At 45.7% G+C, this 19,698-nt stretch overlaps 1 protein-coding gene across 1 annotated transcript; it reads right to left on the minus strand.

The window, feature by feature from the left end:
- Positions 1 to 6,342: 6,342 nt before the first annotated feature.
- On the minus strand, positions 6,343 to 17,720 carry KCNK16 (potassium two pore domain channel subfamily K member 16). The gene is made up of 5 exons (XM_032790185.1): positions 17,508 to 17,720; positions 11,547 to 11,661; positions 10,746 to 10,912; positions 8,477 to 8,642; positions 6,343 to 6,560 (listed from the first exon to the last, which is right to left on the minus strand). The coding sequence occupies exons 1-5, from the start codon at positions 17,718 to 17,720 to the stop codon at positions 6,343 to 6,345; spliced, it is 879 nt and encodes a 292-aa protein (XP_032646076.1).
- Between the last annotated feature and the right edge of the window lie 1,978 nt (positions 17,721 to 19,698).

Consider the following 19,698-nt stretch of genomic DNA (forward strand, 5'->3'; position numbering starts at 1 on the left):
ACCCCAAGGCAGAAAGCAAGCTTCTGACCCAATTGGCAGGGATCCTATTGAGGTTGCTGAACCGCAGGGAGAGTAACCTAAAGGTGCAGCAGCCAGGAACGCCGAAAACAAGGAAAGATTTATCACATCAAGCTTCTTTGAAATCCTGGCATGCACAAGAGGCATGCATACTGGTCCAAAAAGACCAACCCAGGAAAACAAGCCTTCCAAACAGGTGAGAGTGTCTCCCGATTATAACACAACCAGAAGAATGAGGTGTCTAGATGATCTTCAGATCAGATGTGTTCTCGAACAAACCGGGTCGAACAACCGAGACATATCACCACATCGTCATGAACCCCGGTCCAGAAGAAAAATTGAAGCCTATCGGGTGCCAGCGGCCAAAAGGGAGGAAATAAAAGCAGAAGTAAAAAAAATGCTGGAGTTGGGCATCATCGAAGAATCCCACAGTCAGGGTCCAGCCCAATCGTGCTGGTGCCCAAACTTGATTGCATCACCAAAGTTTTACAATGACTTCCGGCGGCTAAACAAGGTATCCCAGTTTGACACATACCCCATACCTCGCATAGATGAGTAGTGGACCGTCTGGGGTAATGCCTGCGTACTTGACTACTCTAGATTGACAAAGAGGTACTGTGCAGATTCCCTGCAGAAGATGCAAGGAAAAGACTGCGTCTCTACACCAGAGGTCTTTTCCAATATACTGTCCTCCCTTTTGGAACTACATGGGGCCCAGCTACTTTCACACCTCATGGACAAGCTGTTATGCCCGCATAAACAGTTATGCCATGCTAACCTACTTGAGCGATGTGGTCATTCATACCAGACTGGTAAACCACCTGAAGGTGGAGGCACTCCTTGATACCTTCGGTGAGCTGGCCTTACAGCAAACCGTGCCAAGTGCACTGTAGGGTTACAGGCCAAATATCTTGGGCTACATTGTTGGAAAAGGTCTGGTAAACCCCAAGTGAACAAGTTGGAGGTCCATCCAAAATGGCCCCAACACGTCACAGAACAAGTCCGAGCATTCCTAGGTGTAGTGGGTATTACCGACGATTTATCCCCCCTTTGCCACAAGGGCAAGCCCCTGACAAGACCTAGTGAAGCCCATGGACCTGATCTGTGAGATGTCTGAAGCAGCAGAGGAAGCAATTCACAGGACCTATGTACTGCCCTCTGCAGTTAACCCCTTACTGATAGCCCTGATTTCACCAAGGAATTTTCCTGCAGGACAGATGCATCAGAAGTAGGTACTTGGAGGCCAGTTCTATCAGCAGATTGGTCGGGGGGAGGAACACCCATTCTCTCTATCTCAGTAGCGAAACTCCTTCCGAGGAACAAAATATGCAGTGGTGGTGTGTGTGTGCTTCGCCGTAAAAGGCATGGGCCATGAAAAGCATTTGCCTAACTGCTTGCTTGGGCGCAATTTGCTTGTGACCGACCAATGCGCCCTCTTCAATGGATGCTGCGGAACAAGGAGAAGAACACAAGGGGACCAGTGGTTCTTATCCCGTCCAATCTTTCCAGTCTCATGTACAAACAGGCAGGGAGCCGTCACGGGCAATGCCGATGGGCTTGTTCACCTGTGCACTAGCTGCTCCAAGCTCCCAACTCCTTGGTGTTCGAGCAGCCGATATTTGACAACCCAGACTAGTGGGGTACAGGAGTGCTTGTAGAGGGCAAATATACTGGTCACTGGATAGTAGTTTCTGTTCCCTGAGTGATCAGAGCAGGGCTGCACTAGAGTAATCAGGAACCTGCTAGAACCAATAAGGCAGACAGGCTGATAGTACCCGCAGCCAATCAGGCAAGGTTAATCAGGGCACCTGGGTTTAAAAGGAGCTCATCTCAGTCAGGCGAGGAGGAGCCAGAGGAGGAAGTGCGTGTGAGCAGCTGGGAGCAGAGGCACAAAGAGCTGAGAGTGAGAGGGGTGCTGCTGAAGGACTAAGGAGTACAAGTGTTATCAGACACCAGGAGAAAGTCCTGTGGTGAAGATAAAGAAGGTGTTTTGAGGAGGCCATGGGGAAGTAGCCCAGGGATTGTAGCTGTCATGCAGCTTGCTTACAAGCAGGCACTATAGACAGCTGCAATCCACAGGGCCTTGGGCTGGAACCTGGAGTAGAGGGTGGACCCGGGTTCCCCCCAAACCTCCCAACTCCTGATCAGACACAGGAGGAGTTGATCCAGACTGTGGGGAAGATCACTGAGTTGAGCAAATCTGCCAATAAGCACAGGACCCACCAAGGTAGAGGAGGAACTTTGTCACACCATATAAAAACCAGATCAGCTGCACAGTGCATACTATGAAACATAATCATGCACAAAGGTTACTGATATGTACTTAAGCTATTTAATATATTTATTAATGATAAGGTACATAAAACAAAGTAATAGATGAGAGTTCAGGTTTTCTATCAAGAACTGAGCCCATTTTCAAATTTAAATCAGGAATTCCTTTGTTAAAAGGAACTAGGGGGAAGGAAAAAGATTAGGCTCACCTCAAAAGCTCCTAAGGGGGCTACTTAAAATATCAATAATTTATAAACTAATTAACAGATGAAAATGAAAATCCCCAGCAAATTCTTTCTGCACTCAAAGAGTAAGTGTCGTAAGTCTGGGGAGGATACACCGTATGAGGGATTTTCAACCTTCTTGTATTCAGAACCCATAAAACACTTCCAGTTTCCTGTTAGGATCCACCTAACATCAAACAATCCACAAGGTTCTGAGACTGGGGCCATGGAAAAAATTGCAGGTGGTATATTGGTGCTCAGGGACCTGTTGTGGTGGGATGGTGCAGAGGTTGCCAGACTGAGGGGAGATCTTTGGGATGGGTGTGCTGGTAGGCTTGCTAGTTAGAGGCCTGGTGCCATCTTGGTAGCCTGGCTGGGGATGGAGTGGCTGCTGATGCTCATGTATCCACACAGTGCCCAGCTCTGGGGCAATCCTGTTTACACAGGCTGCAATGCCAGTTCCACAACTTCAGGAGTGCTGCTTCCCCTGCACCAGAGCCGAGCACTTTACAGGAAGTTGAGAGAACTCCACTCTGTACAGGAAGCAGAGATTGCACTGTAGCAACAGGAATAGGGAGGAGGCAAGATTCCCCTTTTCCTATCCTCCCCTGGCTCCTTAGTGACCATACCATAATAATGCCTGGCCTGGCTCTTATATAGTGTTCTTCAGCAGTAGATCTTCTGCCATTTTATTTTCCCCAGCTGGTAGGTTGTGCCCCAGCACCCATCTCCTCAGAACTCACCTGAGGTTCAAATTGCACCCACTGAGAAACACTGCACTCTTATTCGTACATAAAAAAAGTATTTTGTCCCTGCTTTAAGTGCAAATCACAGTGTAACCTGAACAACAGAACTCTTATGGGATCTCCATGATCTCTAGGCTCTTGTCCAAGGCTTGAAAAATCCACTGGACAATGGTGAAAAATAAACTTTCCCCCTGGTGAGTGTGAGGAGCCTTAAATCATCACCATCAGCAGAATTTAAGATTTTTCTTTCTTTTATAATTTGTTTTCTAGCCATTATAGTTGCTAAGAAAACCTTTCACATGTGAGCTGATACAGCACCAATGTATCTTCCTGAGTCTGCAGACAGATAACTCCAGAATCTCTGCAGCTACTCGGAGTGTCGTCAAAAGCAGCAGCAGCAGCACTGTGAATGTAACAAGTCTCTGAACGCTTTCACTTTTACTATTCAGAACTTGGGCCAGTGAGGATTTTTTTGGGGAGAGAGAGAGAGAGAGAGAGAGAGAGTGTGTGTGTGTGTGTGTAAGTGTAAAAGTGCAGCGTCATCAAAACCAAAACTGTTTGTGAAGCAAGGTCAGTTCTGACGAATCTCCTGACTCAAAAAAACATTGAAAAAAAAGTTTTGAAATTGTTGAAATGTTTCTTTGATGTTTTCAAAACAAAGAATTCCAAGGAACTGGTTCGGAATGACTTTTTCATTCTAATTTTAAGCTATTTAGACTAAAAAGAGTTAATCAAAGGGGAAAAAGGGAAACAAAACATTTCAAAAAATCATTGCAGCAAAATGTTTCAATTAACCCAAACCAATTTGTTTTTCCCATTTCATGAACATTTTTGAGATTTTGTCCCAAATGGGGACGATACAGATTTTCAAATTCTTCAAAATAATTGTGGGATGGGAAAAGGGTTTGCTGCCCTGCTCTATTCAAAATCATGTGGGTGGCACTGGAAAATGACAAAAATCATGTCAGTGTTTCTCTGCTGCTGTTTGGCAAAGCCAATGGCCGGCAATGGAGCTATATACTGGTAGAAGTACAGGGCTGAGGAAGTGGTGACTCCAACTGCAAACTGCCAGGAGGCGGCGTGTGTGTGCACGCGTGTGTGCGCACGTGTGTGCGTGCGTGTGTGCGCGCATGTGTGCGCGTGTGTGTGTGAAAATAGAGTAGCAGCGAGCTCCCCAACATGTAATGCACGTGTTGTATCCCTGGCCTTGTCATCTTTGCACATGTTTAGCACATTGTGTGGCAGGCAGCACAGTGAAAGGTATTTTGTACACCTGCCTTTAGCCTATGGCCTGGCACACATGGTTTGTGTTGCCTAGGTTGGGTGAGGAAGGTGTGGAAGACAGGAGGGGTGGGATGGAATCTGGATCGTACGCACAAGTCAGTACAACTTTATTTGGCACCTGATCATGTCATTCATACAAATGACAGCCCACAATGTTTCATAGAGCTAGATAATATAAGGCAGAATATAATATAAATTACAAAGACAGTGGTGTAAAGACAGTATTTAATGACTATAAGTGAGCATTTGGTCTGAGGGAGGGAAAAGAGTGGATATAGGTAACAGAGATTTTCAGATGAGAGTTGCAAAAATATGGAGAACTAGCTAACTCACAGAGATACAAAGCAGCTGTGCCAGATGGCAGAGACTACAGAGCAGGCGGTTCTTGCGCTCATTTAGGAGATTGTGTGAAGGGACAGAGGGGAGATCAGTGCTAGGAGAGTGGAGATAGACAAGCGCTGTAAGGTAGGTAGTAGATGAGAATGAGGTATAGAATGGGGTGATGGTGTCATGGGCCTTACTGAGCAAGCCCAATAACTGGGAGTTGTCCACTCTTATTTCCCAGCATTTCAGACTTGAGCACCCAGCCTGGAGTCTCCAGGTTCCAATCATCAGTGGGGAAAACAGGTACGAGGTAAGATGCAAGATCAAGCCTTTGTTGTGAATCTCCTCAGAACACGGAATCCAGCAGAGCAGATGTGTGGGATGAGTTTCACACCTTGTGCACTCCTTCTCCAGGCAGCACAATTTGCTGCAGATTTTATAGACATCTTTCCCACAGTGAAATATCAAATTGCTAGTTGAGAGGCTGTCATGTGGTGAACTGTAATCAATCAATCATGGGCCACTGCTGGTTAACTCTGTCAGTCAGGTTGTATTTGGGGCACACTGTATATGAATGTTCCATTGATAACAGGTTTATAAAGGGTTAATAAGTTATCAATATACGTTATTAGCATTGCACATACAGAAGTAGCTTATGACATAATGGTTACAAGCATATCTGTAGAAGACGTTACTGATTAACTCGTTATAAAGTTTGTTGTATGTGGGACCCATATTTCTATGTTTCAACAACAGGATCGTTCCACACGTGTGGCTTTTTTTTGCTTTATCACCTCCTTGCGTGATGTAAGAGCTGTTACTCTTGGTTATTCCAGATGAAGTTCTTACCATGCAGACAGCTCTGGAATGGACACAGTGTTTCTAAGCAATTTTAAGGAGAAGCTTTTCAGCCCAGATGGACAATGATAGAAATGTAACCACTGAACATATAGGACAAAGTCTGCCAAGAGGTTTCAGGAAAAGCTTCATTTGATGAATGTGGTTAAACAGGTGGCCAGGCCTGGTCCTGTTTTTCTCATTGTGTCTGCTTGGAAGTGAAATTCAGCTCAGCTCTCTTGATGTCAGGTATTCCCTCCCTCACTGTGAGGCAGTCGCTATGGATTTCTGAACGCCAGAGATCAACAGAATTCAATTCCAGTAACTAAAGATCAAATCAGAGGGATGGTAATTAATTATTTCAGGGGAACTTGCACCAGGGGGTTGTTGAGTGGAAAGTGAATGATGAATACTGGGATGTTTGTTTTACAGTTCCACTCCCTCAAAGGTTTTTATTCAGCTGCTGCCTTTACACTATGAAGGGTTTTCCTTTCTTCTGAAAATATCTTCTCCCTTGGAGATAGTCTGCAACCTGTGGTTTAGAGCTAGCAATCTCTTACCCAGAGAGCTTGCTTGGTGTGTATTAGGCAGGAGCAGGGGAGCCTTGCTCTTTCTAAAGTGCTCTCCATGAGCCTCTCTCAGCTCGGTATGTGGATTCTGGGTTGATCAGGGTCATCCTCCATCTTGGTAATGGCTTCTTCTGCTGTGCCAGGCTTGTGCCACTTTAGCTGAAGGAATTTTTCCATCAGGTCAGCTCCCAGGTTAAAGACCAGAGCAAGCCAGGCCAAGCCAAAAACAATCCAAATTGCCGCCAGGCTCCTGTACATTGAGATGTAGTGCTTGTTAGGATCTGTGCCTGAAAAAAATGTGAAACTTAACATGTTAGACTGGACCCCTGGGACTGGCAAACAGGCCAACAGGATGCAAAACACACAACCTCATGCAAAGATCTGCTGTGAGGTCATGTGAGCTACACAGATCCCCCACACAAAATCTACTGTATGTGGGCATATGTCCTAGAACGATTCCCGTGTTTTTTTGCTCATGCCTGGCCTACACTAGAAAATTAACTCAGCATAACTATGTCATTCAGGACTGTGGAAAATAGCCACACATCGAGCAGTGTAGTTAAGCTGACCTAAGTCCTCATGTATCCATCAGAAGAATTCTTCCATCGACCTACTACCACCTCTTGGGGAGGTAGATTACCTATGCTGATGGGAGAACCTGTCCTGTCGACATAGGTAGTGTCTACACTGAAGCACTACAGCAACGCAGCTGTAATATTTTAAGTGTAGACATATCCCCAGTGTCTGAGGTTCGGCTTGGAACAGATGGAATCAAAATTGTAAGGCCCCATATGCACACAGAACTGCAGCCTGGGAACTTGCTGCTTTATTCAACTGCATCACAACACAGTGAAGGGAAAACTTCCACTGACTAAACAAGCAGTAAGAGTGGCACGGAGCATGGCTCCATCCTAAACTACTCTTGGTAACCCTTTTAACCCTATCACGACCACTTTACTGTACCTGCCATACATCTAATAAATAGAACAAGAAAGCGATGTGACTGATTTACTCAATTTGTGGCATCTCCATGCAATCAAGCTGTTACTTTCATCAAACTTCAACTAATATGTGGTGTTTAACCTTAACCAGGGCTATGTAAAATTATTGATTCTAGCCTGTGTTGATGGGAAATGACCATGTTATAACCATATTAGAAAGGCATGTTTTATTCTACAGCTGGTTCTCTAACATGTTAGAATATTATTTTAGCCACACCCGTAGTTTATTACACCCATGTTTTTTTCTGTAGTATGCAGTGTGCCTGAGCTCTGAACAGAGAGGATCAGATATTATTTGCTGAATACATTACCAAGCAAATAGTGCCATTTTGTATATGGGTATGTATGGGTGTGGGTGTGTGTCACTTATACCCATATGGCAGTTCTAGTGAATGAATGGTCAGTGCATCAGCTAAGGACCAAATGCATCACTGATCTCCACAGTGTCACAGCCAGGCCTTAAGGCCAAGAGGCTCTCACAATGCACACACAAAACTTCTGGGAAGTGAGGGGAGGATAAACCCCAGAGAAGGTGACAGAACTTATTGTTCTTTCTACACATGTGGACATTCTCTACCTCATATGTTAAAAGTGTATTGCTTAAGTGAGCTGGTGCAGAGAAAGGAGAAAGGCCTCCTCTCTGGCAGTGACTCTAGGGCACAGCCAGTGCCCCTGGGGCTTATATGCTGCCCTTTGGTACATTTTCTTACAAGGGCCTCTGCTTGCTAGCAGTATTCACCCTGTAATTATAATCCCTGGCAGCTCAGTATTAGACATGGCTTGATTCCTAAAAATGTTTGATAGAGTTTCTTGTCTAGTCCATACATGGGTGACACTAATTGGGACTGGATGGTCTGGAGGGTTAGTAATGGGATATAGAGTCTTTCACCTCTGTTTCTGTGGATCACTCTAAACCAGGTTGGGAACAGTTACTATCTAATCAGTATTCAGTGTCCTGTGTGAAATGAATTTGGTGGGTCTTAGTCTAGTTCTCAGTGGACAAGAATCTATACCCATCACCACAACTGGCAACACTTAACGGCCTTGTTGGAAGTCTTAGTAGAGACATAGGGCCAGATTCTCATCTACTTATGCCAAACTTGCACTGGTGTAACTCATTAACTTCTGCAGAGTTATTCCCAATTTACAGTGGCCTAAGAACACAGACCTATAAAGTTCATCCAACCTCATCCCTTCATTACCTACTACATAATCCCCAAATCCAATGGTGCTGAGGGTGATGAAAGTGAAGTAGAAGCCTTCTCCATAGCTCCAGCCTTCTACATAACTGAAGATCATAGGTGGGAATACTAGAAAAAGCAAGGTCCCGGCAGTCAGAAAGAGGGCCAATGCCAGCGTCTGCACTACCTGTAGGAGAGAAGGAAAATGGCAGCTCAGTGGTATTGAGTATCTGTCACGGGGTGGCTAGTGGATTTTTTTTATTGCTGCTGGTTTGTAGAAAGTACAGTACACCTCAGAACCCAATTATTGTAGGTATCAGAGGACAAGACGGAAGGGAGAAATGCTCATCCTCTCCCATGAACTGCAGTCTGACCTGGTTATATTCTCTCCCTACAGATACTGAAGCACTTCTAGTAATGGATTCATCAGCAGTATTGCTAGTGCCAACCATTCAAAAATCATGAGTCAGGTCTCAAAAAATCACGAAAGTTAAAAAAAATAATACATTAGGGGTTCTTTTTATTTGCCTTCTAGTTTCTGAACCTTGGGTGAGCTCAGATCACATTTTAAAACATCTGTTCACAACCAAGAGGACTCTAAACTAATTTTATTTAAATGAAAGCTGAGATTTTCACATGACTCCAGGAGATGGACCTTTAACAAAAACACCAAATATGTATGGCTTGTGATAAAATGGTGAGAGTTGGTAACCATTGACATCAATGGCCAACAAATACATGACTAATTCTGTGCATGCATTTACCTTGAACGAACTCACAGTTATGACTACTGAATTTGCAAGTCTGAAGTGTGGGTCTTATTGTCTCTGCCTCAGTTTCCCCCTAATGTAAAATAGTTCATTACCTATCTCCCAGGGGTGTTGTGAGGATTAGTAAGATAATGTCTGCAGACTGTTTTGAACAGAAAAAGTGCTAAGTATTACTATTATTCATTCATTCATTCGAGGGTCTGGGATGTAAGAACTTTATCACACAAACCGATAGGGTAGGGGAAGGTGACTAGCCAGGAATGGCTAGAAAAATAATCAATTAATTTCCTAACGCTACTTTAGAGCTAACCTATTTTCCTGGACTGTGACTTTCTAAAGTGAATGAGCAGTTAAAGCAGGTCCTAGAGATGAGTGATCCAGAGAGACAGACAGACATAGAGACTCCACTTTGAGAAAACAGGATGTGCCAGAATGGGCCATAGATTTACCAAAGGGCCATTCATAGATCGGGTATCTGAGAGTCTTCTCTAATCTCTCTTTTCTCTGATTTCAGGGGCCAGCCACAGACCCTTTATACAGAAATGTGGAGAACAGATTTTCTCCATTTACCTTGTTTTCCAAAATCTGGATTGACTCAGACTGGGTGACCTACTGACAGGTCTTACCCACAGAGAGTGAATATCTATCTTAATTTAAAAAGAGAGTAAAAAGAGAGGGAAAAGAATTAAGTGCAGAGTTGCTGGTCCAATTGGTGAAGGGATGTCAGATTAGAATGGACCAATAAAAAATGAAATTGTCTTGGCATGCAGAAGAACCTTAGAGTTACGAACACCAGAATTATGAACTGACCGGTCAACCACACACCTCATTTGGAACCTGGAGTAAGCAATCAGGCAGCAGCAGCAGCATTTAACTATGTTAAATGTAAACTACTAAATAAATGAAGGGAAAGCAGCATTTTTCTTTGGCACAGTAAAATTTTAAAGATGTATTGAGTGAATGTTCAGTTGTAAACTTTTAAAAGAAAACCACAACATTTTGTTTAAAGTTACAAACATTTCAGATATCAGAGGGGTAGCCATGTTAGTCTGGATCTGTAAAAGCAGCAAAGAGTCTTGTGGCAACTTATAAACTAACAGACCTATTGGAACATGAGCTTTCCTGGGTGAATACCCACTTTGTCAGAAGTGTTTGTAACTCTCAGGTTCTACTGTAGTTTAAAACTACTACAGGCTGGGCACAGTAGGCCTGATTCAGTGCAGCACTTATGTACATACTTGTAGTCCATCAAAGTCAATGGGACTTGGGCACATGCTCAAAGTTAAGACCATGCTAACGTGTTTTGGGGAATCAGGGCTTAAGACAGGCAAAGATCGTTTCCTTCAGACAAGAGCAAATTATTTCAAAGTCATCATCTATAAATGTGATGTGTTAACTTTCTGATATAGAAAGGACACATGATTATGATGTCCCAGGACATACACACAAATAGGCAGCAGCGAAGCCTGAGGTGCCACCTATTTCAGAAAGCCAATTAGCTTTAAAAATGGACACTGTACCCGAGCACGGCCTGGCTTGTGCACCCATCTCTCCAGAGTGATCAGGTGTGCGTTGAGTCCTTTCCCCAGCTGATTGAGAAAGGCCAGGTTAAGCGGCACCCCAAACAAAGCATAAAACACACAGAACACCTGCCCAGCCACCGTACTGGGGGCCAAGTTACCGTAACCTGCAGTGAAGGAGAGAAAAAAGGGACAATTACATTAAAAGGCTCTAGAGTCGGACTACTGATCATGGAAGAACCTCCAAAGGTTTGGAAGGTCAGTTTAGTTCAGTTCCATTGAGGCCCAGCTTATTCACACCTTTCCAGACAGAATTCTGGCTGGAGAAAATGGCACAGCCACTGATTGGGCCCCAAATCTTTGTCACTATCAAAAGAACACTGGACATGAAAAATTATTATTTAAAAATGTTTTATCCTTCCACATTAGGGGTCTGATTTTCAACCCAGGTCTCCAATTTTGTGATGAATGCAACTAACTTGGTTTGCACAAGCAGATGCAATACCTGTCTTGCACACACAGCGCAGCCACCCAATCTGCATATGCAAATGGAGGCTTTGCAGTTGCAAAATGGGCAAGTGCCCACTTCTGAAGGTGCAATAAGCTGGGTGTGCAAAATGAACATGCAGAATTGGAGGCTGGCTGAAAATGTGGTGCTTTAAATAAGCCCCACACTGATACAGACTCTGCTGACAGGTCTGGTCTATCTAGCTGTCACTAGTGATTCAGTCTTTCACAGGACAGTTGGAGGAAGCATCTGTTGTCAGAAGAAGAGGTTAATAGGAAGAGAGGCTGCCTCACCTATAGTTGTGACAACGGTTCCTGCAAAAAAGAAAGAATTGCTGAAGTCCCAGTTGCTGGGGTTGGTAGAGTTTCCTTCTGGGTTAACCCCTTTCTCCCATGCTTCCAGGATGACCTGAAGCAGAAGAAGAACACAAGACAGACAGGTGAGCAGCATGTATAGGCTCATGATAAAGAGATTGTCAGGTAAAAGAATGGACAGGTGAGTGGGTTGATGGATGTCTCAAGCAAGCTTAGATGTGTAATAAGCAATGGTGTTTCTAGACAGGTTAGAGTTTGACCAGAAGGACCTGATATAGGTCTCTCAGTGGCTCAGCAAAGGTCTGAGGAGTAAAGCAGGCCAGGGGCCTGTGCCCTCCTTGTTGGAAAACAGGAGCACCCAAGTATGAACATTTCAGTAACTTGCTGGAGGATGAAGGGACCGTAATAGAGGGGGCACCGAAAGTGCTTGAATTAGGGAAACAATGTGATGCTAAACCATAAAAACAAAGATTGCTTCTCCTCCATCCCTCCCACTCTCCATCTCATCCCAGGCTTATGTGTGACTCATGCATGTTTGTGGGTGGAGGGGGAGGAGTGGCTGGCTCACCTCTACATCATGAGGGTGAGTTCTGTTTTTAGCTATAACTTCTCAGTATCTCCACCAATCATCTCCTTTCCTTTCTGTCTGATAGCCTGGGGTTAATTAATGAGACGTCCTCTGCTGCTCTAGACTGCTCTCACCTTCAGGGTGTTGAAGTGGGCGAAGTCAGCATGGGCAAAGGGAGTGCAGCTCCCCAAATTCAGTTGTAATATGAAATGTTTTACTTGTCTATCAAAAATCATAGAATCCTAGGGCTAGAAGGGACCTCAAGAATTCATCTTATCCATCCCCCTGCACTGCTCAGAACTAACTATACCTCGACCATTCCTGACAGGTGTTTGTCTAAACTGTTATTAAAAACCTCTGATGATGGGGATTCCACAGCCTCCCTTGGAAGCCTATTCCAGCTTCCTTATAGTTAGAAAGGTTTTCCTAATATCTAACCTAAATCTTCCTTGCTGCAGATTAAACCCGTTACTTCTTGGCCTACCTTCAGTGGACCTGGAGAATAACTGATCACTGTCCTCTTCAGAACAGCCCTTAACATATTTGAAGACTGTTATCAGGTCCCTCCTTGGTCTTCTTTTCTCAAGATTAAACTTGCCCGTTTTTTTAACATTTCCTCATAGGCCAGGTTTTCTTTTACAATTTTTGTTGCTCTCTTCTGGAATCCCTCCAATTTGTCCACATCGTTCCTAAAGTATGGCACCCAGAATTGGATGCAGTACTCCAGCTGAGGCCTCACCAGTGCTGAGTAGTGTGGGACAGCTACCGTCGGGTCTTACCTATAACACATACACTGCAGAATGATTTTAGCCTTTATTGCAACTGCATCACATTGTTGGCTCATATTCCATTTGTGATTCACTATAACCCCTAGATCCTTATATCCAACTGTAGGAGGTTCGGCCAGGGCTCGTCCCCCTCCAGGGCAGCAGGGAACCAGACTGCCTCGCTACCTAGGTCAGGTAAGTCGGGGAATTAGCCTGGCTGTGTGGCAAACAGGCAGGGGCTCAGGCCCTCAGGCAGGGGCTGAGTGAACAGTTCAATAACTCAGGTCCTGGGTCAGGGCGGGGCAGTACAGAGTCTGTAGCTCAGGCCCTCAGGCAGGGGCTGAGCAGACAAAAAGGTTTAGGAGGCCCAGGTCCTGACTCTGAAGGACCTGGGAGAGGGGGAGCCTGACACCCGCATATTGGGTAGCGGGGGGACGCAGGCTCTCTCACTCTACTGCATCCCAGCCCGGGGCCCTAGCAGCTGCATCAGTGGGGATCCTGGCCGCAACACACTGACAGGGGTTCTGGCAGTGCTGCAGCCAGACTAGGGTCAGCTGCCCCCAAGCTACTTCCTACCTCCCCCTCTAGAGGTACCTGCGTCTGGACGGAGTCTTCCAAGGAATCAAGCACCATGGGCTCCTCTGGGTACCCGGCGAGCAGTAGGCTTGGCAGCTCCTCTGGGGAGCTTGCTACAGGGAGGTTTACCAGCTTCTCCGGGGTCTGGTCAGCATCTGACCAGTCCTTGGGTCTCCTGCAGTTTGCAGTAGTCTCCCAACTGGGAGCCTGGCCACAGGTGTCTGGCTTCTCCAGCAGCCAGGCCTCTAGTGAGCTCTGGAGTTGGGCTTTTGTATTTCCTGTCCTGCTCCCTGACCTCTGGGGGGCAGGCGCAAGCTTCACTGGCTCTGCCCACTTTGGCGTCCGGAAGGGCTCGTCCCCCTCCGGGGAGGCAGGGAACCAGGCCGCCTCGCTACACCAACTAAATGCCCCTGGGTGAATAGAATGTTGCCTGGCTGCTGTAATATTCCCTACACAGGATGGTGGCATCTGTTGGAGTTGTGAGGATCTGTTCTATTTTCCTCTCACCGCTTTTGAGCTCCAAGGTCCTGGCCCTCACCTTTCCACCAGGTGACTGAATGAACCTCATTTGTGCACGCACCACCCTGCTCCTTAATCAACAGAAAGGGTTGCTTCTAGAGTGACACAAGACCTAGAGGAGCGGAGTGTGTGGCCCTGATAGCCATCTCAGCCTCAATGACCCAACAACCAGGAGATCAGCGCTAAAGGCTGGGGGATGCTCATTCAAAACCCAAACCCTTGACTGCTGCTGGGTCATTATCTTTGCAATGCCTCATTCCAGGGCAATGTGGATTGCATTGCTTCTGAAATGTTAGCTGATCTGATGCACGCTGATAACACAACTTTTGGTTGCTTGGGGTTTAATACCTTACGTTATTCTTTCAGTAACAATTCTTATACCATCTGGGAATCTGCAAAGAGTGTGAAACCCATCAGTTAAGTCTGTTGTGCATCTGACCACATTCGATTCCATTATAGTAGCGCCAGTCACGCTTCTCTCCCTTCTACTACCAAATAGCTTTAAAAACCTCTTCTGGGAATTTGACGAATCAAACTATACAAAATGATTGCTGTGTTTTTAAGTGAGAATGAGGAGAGAAGAATGAAATTTCAGACTACACTGAGGTACAAATCTCAGTTCTTCGCCACTCAGAATGCCTAAAAGGACCTCAGCTCTAATCCATGGTCCACAAGGAGCAACTCTCCATTCTCTGCAGTTCAAAGTGTAAATGCTCAGAAGTATAATCTCCACTAAACTGCACATGCCAAGTGCAGAAGGAAAATGTAATGCATTTTTAAAACTCCTTTTAAATACTCCAGCCATAAACACCATCTCTGGACCGTCACATCCATATCCTGACCCTGTGGACCATATCTTCCAGTGGGGTGTGTCTGCTTTGTGACTCAACACTAGCAGGATCTGGCTGTGCCGTCAACATATCCAGACCCAGGCAGATCATTCCAGCATAAGAAGGATCCTCTGGGACAAAACGTTAGCAGAATGGCTTCTACCGCCTCCCACCCCTGATGCTGGTGTAGTGGGATATGGCTGGGGAAAAGGGGTATAGCTGGTATTCTCCAATACTGCACCAATCTATCACTGCCTTTTTGGTTCTCTTGGGACCATCAGCACCCAATGTAAATTAGAGCAGCCCTCTGCAAGGGGACCAGCCCTGCATAGAGCTATCACAGGAGCTGAAGAGAGCAAAGGTGAACTTTATACCACTTTTTATTCCTGCCTCCCCACATGCACTGCATTCTCCTTAGCCATCGCCAAGGGTTTGGCCCTGTGTGTCAGGACTGATATTATCTGACAAATGGCTGGAAGTGTGGGCCTGGGCAGCAAAGTGGCTATAAAAATGACTCCTCTTTACGCAGCTATTCTGCTTCCTGTCTGTATCTAGGGTCAGCTCTACTTCATTTTCTGACACAAAATATGTTTTTACCGGAGATGGGCCCAGGTCAGTTTTATGTGAATTTCCTGATGTTCCAGGCTGTTCAGATCAGGCCCATCTCAATGTTTCTCATTCTAGCCCTGCAGAGCCAACACCGCGAATGGAGATGGAACAACAGGAATCTGCTTCTTGAAGAATCAACTCAATTGTTAATAGAGGTCAATTCCAAACACAACTACTGGAGATAATGTATGAGCCAGAAGTAACACTAACTTTTGACTCTCAGAACCCAGCGGGTGGATTTGCAAGGCTGGGAGTCAGAAAGTCCAGTTTTTCAATTTAACTGAGCAAAGCCAACGCTGTGACACTGGCACACAATAAGCACAGAGCTGCAACAATGCCTTTTATACAGTCGCTTTTCAGAGTAGCACAACACTTTAGATTGGGTAGACAGGCGTCTCATGACTGAACAGGTAGACAATAAAGACTACCAACCAGCGATGGTTTCTTAGCTGTGCTCTCAGAGCTAGGGATTCCATTTTGGAAGAGTTTTATTCCTTCTTATTAATAATAGCTGGAAATGTGTTTAAAAGGCATTGTGACGGATGACACACAGTGCTCTGCTTGTCCTTCACAGCTCTCCCTGTGATCTAGTGAGCTGTTTTTGAGGAGTTGTTGCAAGTCTGATGCATGATAGCTGATACTTTGGTGCCCTCTGCTGGTTCTTGCCAGAACAGCTAGCAGTTGAAACATTATGTGTACTCAATACAACCAGAGGCTCAGCAAATTTCTTCTTTCAGTGACACGGGTGCAACCCCTTTCGTTTTAATATAGTTCTATTGGTGTAACACAGGAGAATTTGGCTCTCAGGGAGTTTCCTAGGTTATTAGGGACTGGACTAAATAACACATTAGCCCTGTGAAGATATCCCAATTGGGCATAGAGCTGGGAGTCATCCTCTCTTCGTATCTGGGCATCAGAGCTCTCTTCTCTGTCATATTCCGTGCAGTGCAAAGCACTCAACAAGTAATACATTGCAGTATTTTTAATTAACCAGTGGCCCTAATGGACCAAGGTTCAGGCAGAATCATTCACTTCCTGCTACCTTTGTGATCTGTACTTCACTCTTCTATCAAGTTCATCTACTGTGCCTGCCGGGCTTTTTGTTGATCTGGAAATTGATCAGTGGAAACCCATCAGACCAAGAATACAGTGCAAACTGGCATCCTGTTTGGTATAGTTTAATGGTCTTACTGAAACGGTTAGCAGAACGAAAGGCGCCCAGTCTGCTGCTGAAGAAATTAGAAGCATGAAGAAGAGATCTGATTGATTCAAGGATTGTTTATTGCCCTGTTATTGCATACTACAACCAAGGAGCACAGCTTTCAGTAACCTTAGAGGGTACTGCAACTGGCCTTGAACCTATTTTAAGTTTAAAACCCATTTATTTTGAGTGCACATTGGACCAGATGCAAGTACATGTTATGTTGGTTCCTCTAAATGACAAAGTAAATGTATTTAAAGATCTCACTGTACCTGCCTTCACTTCTGCAGACCTGGTGTCAAATACTGCCTGAGGTAACAAATGAAACGGAGTTCATGCATCTTAACCTGGTACCTTGTGGAGGTTTATCCACTCGCCAAAAACACAGTATGATATGGCATAGCTCATGGTATTTGAAAGGGCTAGAGCTGGAATAGCAAGGGGTGCTGCTGGACAGGGTCCAGGCAGAGATGTGCAGAGACGATACAGGTCTGGGCTGAGGTGCATTGGCAAAGCTGCCTTTCTTTCTTAAGGTTTGCAATAGTGTTCATCAGTGCAGTACCAAAGGGCTGAGCTGGGCACAGGACTGGGAGAGGGGAATTACGGTGAGGCAGCCCTCAACTGCATCAGCAGAAGTGTGTGTTTGGGGAGCCTCACTGTGGAAAAGGCAAGATGTGCTGTAGGTCAGGACTGAGGTGAAATGGCAAAACTGTGTGGAGGGAGCTTGCACAGCATCTGCCTTTCTTTAGACGGCTAGTTCTTTAATTGCACAGATGTTAAATCAACCTACTCATTTTTAGTAAAAATGGATAAACCCTCCAGGACCAAACTAAGCCTTGAGCTCAGAGCTGGGCAGCCTGCTCCTCTTACCTGCACAAACTGCTCCAGGGCTTGCTTGTCCAAGCACGTGTAGTTCTGCAGGAACTTGAGTTTCTCCAGCTGGAATTGGTCCCGAGACTGGGCCTCTGCCTGCTTCTCCAGCAGCTGGAACACCATGGCCCCCAGGAGGAGGTAAAAGAGATACCCCAGCACCAGTACCAGAGTCCAGTTGATCCGTCTGCCGCGCACCACGAGGTGGGACATGCTGCTGCTGTGAGGTGGCAGGCAGCTTTCCCTTCTGAGCACTCACTGGGTTAATGTGCCGCGAGGCACGCTGTCCCCGGCGCCAAGGAATCACACAGTCACGGTTCCAGCTATTGCTGCAGAGAGTCTGTTTAAACAGCTTAATGGCATCAGGCCTGTATGAAATGAAATGAGTGCAAACAGCGTTCATCTCCCTGCATCTTTTCGTCAGCCAGGAGTGAACTAACTGGTGAGCGCTTGTGAGGTAACATGAATGTTAATCAGAATGCTTTACCCTTATAAAGTATCTTTTCCTCCAAGAATCTCAACAGGTGTTGCAACTCTTGATGATTGAATCTTCACAAAACCCCTGCACTCTCCTCATTTTCTAGAGTGGGGAACTGAGGCCAGAGGTGGTAAGTGACTTACCCAAAGCCACACACTGAGTTGATGGCAGAGCCAGGAAGAGACTCTCAGAGTCTTGACTTCCAGCACCTTGCTCTAACCACTAGACTTCAGTACAAGGCAGCGCTATAATCTCTCTAGTTAGAAGACGCTCCCCAGAACAGAGAAGAGCATGGAGCTGAAGGCTTTGAAAAGTCAGTAGCTGCAGGCTGTACCATACAAACATTGGTGGCATCACTGAACACAACAGGATGAAGCTCAGAAACATCCTGATTAAAGCTTGGTCACAAAGTGGAGTGTCGAGCAAGTTCAGTCCTCTCACTGCCTGGCTTGCTGGTTCCAAACTCTTTATCAGTGGACTCCACACCTGGAAAAAGCCCTTAGTCTGTAGCTTTAGGGAATGACTCACTCATCTTTGCTGCTGCCGATCTCCAGATTGCCCTTTTAATCCAAATGCACGAGGGGAAGGAGGGCTAAAGGTTAATCGTTAGCTAAAACGGTCCCACAGACTCACTCATGGGAGTCTTAATGATTTTCATGCACTGGAAGGGAGCTGGAGTTTTGTATTTTACAGGAGGAAGAGCCAATGGCATCTTGGCCAAAACGTGTCTGAAAGAAAACACAGCCAAGGCAAGGAAGCCACGTCTGGTGCTGTGGTTTTGTTATTAAATCTCCTTCCTTTTCAAATGCCCTGGATAATGGTTTCCTTCCTTTGCTTAGTGTTTAGGGTTTTTTCACCAGCCTTGAAATGGTGCTTGGGGAAGTAGACTAAAGGCTGTGACAGGTCATTTCCACTTCTGAGAGAACTTTTACATGCTTCATTTGAACTGTTGTTTGTAAGAGCCAAATCCTATTGTCCCATGTCGGAATGAGGGTTTGCTGACTGGCAACAGACTGGGTGTAGCTCAGCCTTGGAAGCACCTCTTGGACTTGGCTCAGAGCATAGGTAGCTTTGTTGCTGGATGGGTGGGAGAGGAGAAGGGGGCCTGGTAGAGAGGGTTAGAGTCTGAGTTCTCTGGTGATTCCTTAGCTGAGGAGAGGGAGAGAGAAGCCAGATGCTGAAGTGAGATTGATATTGCTAAAACACAACGAAACCTCCCAATGAAATGGTAAAGCAAACTGGTCTAGAGACACTGAACCGCTAGCTTGCTCCACCGAGGGAGGCAGAACTTCCGGTGGCTACAGTGAGGGCCAGAGCTTAGTCCTAGAACCCACAGCAAGAACTGCTGTGTTTTATCTGCTTGCACAGGGGAGAGGTACAGTACATTTGCTATGGATTGTGGGGGATGTTGTACACACATGGCCTAGGAGCAGATTATGTGAGAGATTGCCTGTCAGAGTGGCTGCAAAGTACTTGCTACAACAAATATGCAGTGTCTGATAACTGGGCTCTTTCACTTCAACAGTGCAGGAGCTGGGCTCTCTCACTGGAGGGGCCCTTACCTCTGGGAACTCTTCCTCTTCACAGAGCCAACCGAACCTGAAGTTAGCAGCTTTCTGGGATTGCTGCAAATCCATTTATTTTGTTGAACGTTTGATGAACTGGGTTAAATTCCCACAATTGAAGGAAAAGTCATGGTGAAATGTGCTTCAG

Source organism: Chelonoidis abingdonii, chromosome 3 (genome assembly GCF_003597395.2).
Source record: "Chelonoidis abingdonii isolate Lonesome George chromosome 3, CheloAbing_2.0, whole genome shotgun sequence".
Taxonomy (NCBI): Eukaryota; Metazoa; Chordata; order Testudines; family Testudinidae; genus Chelonoidis; species Chelonoidis abingdonii.